The sequence below is a fragment of the Electrona antarctica genome (assembly GCF_951216825.1).
Source record: "Electrona antarctica genome assembly, chromosome: 4".
In the NCBI taxonomy this organism is placed as follows: Eukaryota; Metazoa; Chordata; class Actinopteri; order Myctophiformes; family Myctophidae; genus Electrona; species Electrona antarctica.
Genome location: NC_136809.1, coordinates 17,496,926 through 17,504,090, shown reverse-complemented (window position 1 = coordinate 17,504,090; position 7,165 = coordinate 17,496,926). Strand labels below are relative to the sequence as shown.

The 7,165-nt window shown below is 46.6% G+C and overlaps 1 protein-coding gene across 1 annotated transcript; it reads right to left on the bottom strand.

The window, feature by feature from the left end:
• Nucleotides 1-364: 364 nt before the first annotated feature.
• On the bottom strand, nt 365-1,228 carry LOC306921192 (axonemal dynein light intermediate polypeptide 1-like; the record flags this gene model as incomplete). The annotated part of the gene is made up of 1 exon (XM_079498305.1): nt 365-1,228. One exon carries the CDS (start codon nt 1,226-1,228, stop codon nt 365-367), a length of 864 nt encoding a protein of 287 aa, XP_079354431.1.
• Between the last annotated feature and the right edge of the window lie 5,937 nt (nt 1,229-7,165).

The following is a 7,165-nucleotide window of genomic DNA, read 5'->3' as shown; positions in this document are numbered from 1 at the left end:
GGGGGTCCTTGAAATTTAAATGTTGAGAATCACTGAACTAAGCTAAGAACCCCAATCTACGCTGTTAAATCTTCGCTCATTCACCAAAAATAGAAGATCTACAAGCCTACAACATGTCTAAAAAAGGGGCAGAGTGCACTTGTAACACAGGTTCATTTTTTACTAACAATGGCTTAAGAAAAGCTTTGGTTTAACTAAAACCTTTGCAGAAAAAAGATTGACAAGTTTATTTCTATTTTTGCCGAAGTTATTAAATGTAGAGTGAAAAAAACACAGTCACTAGTATAGAGCCCTGAGGGATGAGTGTAAATTAAGTGTAAGTTAAGTGGATGGATTTCCATTCATTTTCACTTTCACAAGCGATTCAAGAGGCAGCAGCCGGAGCCATGCACTGCGAGATAATGTCCTCGTACTGATCTTTGATGTCGTGGTTTCCTTTCATAAGAAAGCAGATCTCCTCCTCTCTCGTCTTCTGCGCCGCGTCCTGCATATCCTTCGTCTTGTTCAGCTCCGCCTCGTACTGCGCTGATTTCTCCTTCAGCTCACTCTCCAGCTGTGTGTTCTCTTCCTCCAGCTTAGCCACCATGGCCTCCAGCGCGGCTTTCTTGCTCGCCGACTCCAGGGACTTCCTCATCCCAAAGCCGATGCTGCTCTCGTAGAGCGCCTGGTAGGCCGTGATGGTCGTGCGGATCTCGTTGCGGACGCGTGCCAGCAGCAGGCCCCGCTCGGCACATGTGACGGCCACCTGCCGGACCAGCTCGTCAAAGCACTGCTCGTAGAGATCCCTCCGGGTCGGGCAGAGGCCTTGCTTGAAGGCATCCCGCTGCAGCATCTGGAACTCCAGCTGGTCCTTAAGGCGTGCCACCTCATGTGGCCCGACGGGGGCACTGGACACACGCTGCACCCACACCCGCTTGCCGTCCACAATCTCCCGGGGCGGGAGGATGTCATCGAGAATGTCCTCGGCACGCTGCTTGTTCTCCTCGAGCGGAGGTTTGATCCGAGGGATGACGGGGATGGAGTAGCGGGGTCTATGGAGCGGCTCCACCAGTTTCTTCCCCTTGTTGTCCCTTTTGGCCTCCTTGAAGTCCTTATCTTTTTGATCCTTCAAAACCAGGTTCTCGTACTTCAGCAGAGAGACTATGGGAGGGGGTTTGTTTCGATGGATCTTGTCCTCCGGCTTCCTCTCGATGACGCAGTATGGGTTCTGGAAAACGTTAACCTGCATTTTCACTTGACTAAGTAAAATGTTGTATCACCTTGTGGTTACAAACTTATGGTTAGGATGAGTATGAACTACAGATGTAAATCATTTTATATACTCAGTGACACGTCATCATAATCTGACGTCACATATGAAACCGTTATTTAACCAGACAAATCACATTGAGGTATGAAACTTCATAGAGCAAGTGATGTCCATGGGTATGACTGCAGAAGGGGTCACCTGACCTCATTCCCCCACAATTTGGGCCAGTCATGTAGGCTCCATTGTAGCCTAAAAGTGCGTCCTGATCCTGACGGCTTTTTCCGTCCCCCTCACTTTCACCCCGGTGTGAAGCCCCAAAAAACGAGGGTTTCGCTTAGCTTCCAATCGCATTTGATTTCGATTCGGTGCAGGTGGGAATGCAATCCGCAGCAAATAAAGGAAATTAAGCTAAACACAGTTGGAGACGGAGAAGGGATATTCATTTTACGCAGCGCAAAAAATGTCCCGTTTAACCGTGGATAGACGTGGGCAAATAAGGAGAGTAGGAGACTGAAGCCTTCATTGAAATATGAGGACGAATACATTAATCAATTGCTTAAGGAAACACATAAAAAACACTGTAGTGTACAGAATATTCAGTCCGTCTGTGCGTAAACATGGAGTGTTGTCACTGCTGTCACAGTGTGGGGAGGGAGTGGGAACTTTCTTCATGTCGATAAACTTTAAAACGGAGGTCGGATTCATTTTGTGCTGCTGTCTGCACTGTGCCTCCACATGCCCAAAAGAACAGTGCGTGCACACACACGCGCGCATGTGCACACTATTATTTTAACACCATAGATTTCACTGTGTAGTTTATGAATGGAACACATTGATGAAGTTCCCTGCTGCGTTTCCAATTGCTGCGGATGACAGCGCAGTGTGAAGGAAAACCGCAGCAAATGAAATATGCAAGAATCCCAACTTCTCCCCCCTTTCGCATCGAGTCTACCGAAGTATTAGGTGTGAATGCGACCTTAAGACAGACTGGCTGAACACAAGTACGCAATACGAACTGGGAACCCTGACTATCCCATGGCGGGACTCTATAATAAGTTTGAAAAATGCACATACTGGTAAATCATGTGCAATTTTCACAATTTGTATTTATTGTTAAACAAGGTTTCTTCAAGTTCAAAAGAACGTAGTGCTAACTGCTGATACGTTACTTTTTATTTACTCCTTAAGGACAGTGTATAAACCAACTATTTTGCATGTCAAGGTAATCATTTTATTAATTATACATTTTAAATTTAAATTCTCATCTATCATTATCAACTCAATTAGGCCTATGATTATTAGCCTTTGGTGGTTGGCTTGGATCATTTCGATGCCCCCTCGGGAACGTGGTTCCCTATGCATGGTGTGTACATGCCGTGGTCTGTGGGTGATTAGCGGCTTCACTGATTAGCGATATGAATTGAATTAATGTTTTGTGGGGCACTTTTGTAAACATTGTAACATGTTTGTTGGAAGATATGGCTTGAAAGACTTTCAAGCCATTTCAAGACTGTCTTGACTGTCAAGAGAATGGGCTTAAAGCCTTAAAAGGACATTTCACCGCTGGAAGAAACTGCAGTCCCTCAATGATAATAGTTTTTTAATTTGGAGTAGATAACAGTAGCACAATTTGAAATTTGCACCCAATGGCCAGAAACATTATGAAGTCTGTGTGAAGGAAGTGAGACCACATTTTCATGACAGGTTTTTCAGTATCTCTGGGTCTTGTTCACGAGTGGAGGGCAGGAAGGGCAGTCGCTGTACTGAGAGAGCTGAGCCAGAAGGTAAAGCTTCTGTCTACCGAGCAATCTTTGTTCCTATACTCTCACCTATGGTCATGAAGTGTGGTCATGACCGAAAGAATAAGGTTGCGGATGCAAGCAGCCAAAATTAGTTCTCAGACAGGTGACTGGCATCTCCCTTAGAGACGTTCAGTCACACGAGAGAGACTCGGAGTAGACCTCCTGCTTCTTTGCTTGGAAAGGAGCCAGCTGAGGTGGTTCGGGCATCTAGTAAGGATGCCTCCCGAGCGTCTCCCTAGGGAGGTCCTTGCTGAACGTCCTCGCAGCACGTCCCACTGGGAGGTGACCACGGGGAAAACCAAGGACCAGATGGGGGAATTACATCACCATACTGGCTCCAGACTTCCCTCTCTGGAGCTCTGCTGGAACTGACCCGACTCTGGATAAGCGGTTGAAGATAGTTGAACACAAATACAACAAAAGAAAGAAAGCAATAATTACAAAAAAGGATAAAACAAACAAAAAAACACAAAATACATAAATAAAATAAATGCTTCTCTACAGAGTCAATTCTGCAGAATTCAATTCAATCTGTCACTGGACTTGTTCACCAGAGTCGGACACTCTTGCCCGAGTCTGAATATTCTGGGTTTATATTCTGCGTTGATTTGTTGATATATAAAATATATAAAAAATTATTAAAAAAGAACAATTGTAAAATAATACGGACTTGATAGAACTCTGGTTCAATCTCATCACCAGTGGTCTAAATGAACCCTCGCTCTCGGTTAAATAAACACTGAGCATTATGCAGCGTAGATCAGGGTCTGAGATAAGAATGGTATATGTAAAGGGGGTCCGTGGCCCAGTAAGTACCTAGTTAATTAAGTAGCAGGTTGGCCACAACTAATTGATTTCTAGTTAGGAACCAAATAGACGCTTACGGGTCTACAAGTGTACCAATGGAACCAAAAGGGCGCTTACGGGTCTGCAACTCAGAGTGTACAAATGGAACCAAACGGACCATGTGGTTCCATGAGTACACTCTGAGAGTTAAATTGACAAATACTTTTACAGTGTAGATTGGGTCCCGGAGAAAAACCATTGAGCTCAGAGGGTCTTTGATCCGGAGACCGGAGCCATTTCCAGCTGCGTGATGATCTCTTCACATTTCTTCCGAAAGTCCAGCTCCTCTCCTCTCCTCCTCTCCTCCTCGATGTCTCGCGTCGTCTCCTTCTTCATCTCCCTCTTCCTGCTCGCGACCTCCGCCTCGTAGCGGGCCTTCTCCTCGCTCAGCCTCCACCTCAGCTTGGTCATATCAGCCTCGTAGCAGACCCGCTGCTTGTTCAGCCTCGCCGCCAGCTCCTCGTTCTCGGCCTCCAGCCGTTGAGCACGCGCTGCGCCATGCTCGCACAGCGCCCTGTAGACGGACAGTGTCATGCGGGTCTCGTCGCGGACGCGCGCCAGTAGCAGGCCCCGCTCGGGGCACGTGAGCACCGCCTGGCGGACCAGTTCGTCGAAGCACTGGTCGAAGAGCTCCCGGCGGACGGGGCAGATGCCCTCACTGGAGGCGTCCCGCTGTAGCATCTGGAGCTCCAGGCGCTGCTTGACACGCGTCACCTCGTAGGGCTCCACGGGCGCGCTGGACACGCGCTGCACCCACACACGCTTCTTCGCGTCCACGAACTCCCGTGGAGGGATGATTTCATTCAGGAGGTCCTCGGCACGCTGCTTGTTGTTACTGTGTTTCCCGGGGGAAAACCTTTTCCACGGCATGACCGGCCCGGCATAGAGCGATTCTTTGGATTCGGTGAGCCGTTCGCCCGCATTGTTTAGGGTATTTTTCTCCATGTTGGGGGGCAACAGAATGATAGGGATGTGGTACTTGACCAGAGAGGCCAGAGGAGGATACTTGCTGTGACTCCCGTCTTCCGATCTCCTTCCCGGACTAGGAGAGGGAGGGTGCTGGAGGAATGATCGGCTCATTGCTCTCCTTGTAAGCGTTCAATGTAGAGTGAATAAATGTTCAATTCTTCTTTGGGGGTTAATTTTGAGAATACATGGGATCATGATTGTTTTATACACTCATGTTACGTCACATTACGTACTATTCTCACCCTTTTTGAGCGGTGTTAGCTGTCTGTTTGTCTAACTCAATTACACGATTACGTAATCATTGTCATTACCCACCGGACCCTCAGGCTCAGTCGCACCCTCATGGTTTTATGTACATATTGTTTTATTGCGACCGAAGGTCGCAGTTAACTATGGAATCGCTTGTGTTTGTCACACACTGATGGGAATCAGAGATGGAGCATGTGACATCACGTGACATCATCGGGGATGGAGCACATGACATCACGTGACATCATCAGGGATGGAGATGTCATCAATATTAAGCCCATAATATATGGAGATCCATGATGTCATCAACTCCAGCAACACTACATCTGACCTCAAACCTCAAACCCTTAGATCTCTTAGTTGACCTGTTCAGACATTCCATATGTTGATCCTTCCCCATCCATCCTTCCTCTTCGATGTCTCCCTTTTGACTGATACCTGTCCATTTAAACTCTAGACGGGCCTGCCCCAAAGTTATTCTTAACAGCCCCGATAATTTAAATCTTACCCCCCATGCCAAAGCGCCAGCGCTCGCCCAGCAGTCTGCTGTCACCCAGGCGGATGCGTGCCCTTTAGGGCGAGGTCGCATTACTGGTACTATTTGAGATGTGCCCCCTCGCTATTTTCAACTGCCCTCTCAGTCATTTCATCCTGGAACTGAGCCTGTAATGGAGCAAGATGTTCCACAATAACTTGGCCCATGTCATTGGACAGTAAAACAAGAAATATGTTCTCATTACAATGTAAACATTATTAAAAATATATATTTTTAACAGCCTGCCGTTTTTTGGGGAGGGAAAGGCTCTTAACTGACCTCACACTAGAGGAAGGCATATGCACCTGCTTTTTGTAATATTTGGTTATAAGGTTTTGTTTCTGTGTGTATGTGTTTGTGTATTATATCTTTTGTACTTTGTGTCCATGTCATGTATGTAAAATCATTGGTGTAAATTATGTTCTTGTTTGTATACAGGGCGCCATTGAAAAAGAGACCCTGGTCTCAATTGGATTCCCCTGAATTAAGGTTTCAATCAATCAAGAAAATGAGACGATAATTGTGTTAAGTGTTGTTGCTGTTGTTGTAACTGTTTGTTTTTTACTGTTGAGACCGAAGACGAATTTCCACACGTGGACAATAAATTAAACTAACTAACTAACTAACTAACAATCAATCAAACTTTGAGGCAAAAGGGCAGGGGCTCAAGCCCCCAAATCCACCCTCCCCCCACCCCCTCTGCACGTGCCTCGCAGAGAGCTGCAGCGTAGGAGAGAGCATGAAGGACACTAGTATTTTGCTAAAAGTGCAATTTGCTGATTGGAGTGATGTTGCGTGTGCCACCGTGTATTATCTCATTGGGTAAGTGAAGACGTCACATAACTAATGGCTTGAAGTTGTGTTTGGTTATAAAGCTCTGTCTAGTTGTATTACAGACAAGTCTTAATGCAGCAGCAGTGTTGCCAGATTTTGCGATAGAAATAAAGCAACCAGGGTCTATGAAAACAAGCCCAAAAGAAGCGACTATGCTTCTTTTGCTTCTGTTCCAGTCACTCATACTCAGAATGCAACAACAGGACTTGGTTTTTCATCCCCCTGTAGCATCTTCACCAGTGAGGTTCCACCAGGCCCCCAGAGCCGCTCCACCCTACTGGCCAAAGCTGGTACTGCAGGCGGGCAAAAACGTGCGCAGCTGGGTTTTAACACAGAGCGCTCGTCCATGAATCGATTCAGGCACGTTCATGGAGGTTAGCACTTCTGCATTTTAGGCACCAAACTTTGGTGATAAAAAAAAATTTAAAATCTAGAAAATGTGGAAGTAGAGCGTTCTTCCGGTCACTTCAAACGCCACTGAGCAACTTCCATTGAAATCAATAGCTGGGGGTGGGGCTGTCCGCTCTCTAGTTAATGGGTTCCACACACCGTGGTGAGAACGCTTTCAAACTAATAATCGTCTGTCAGTGTGCAGTGTCACTTACACCTCCAACCGGTCTTCTCTCTCACGTGGCTTTACTTGAACATCTCCCTGGATCAGACACATCTCAAGATGTGTTG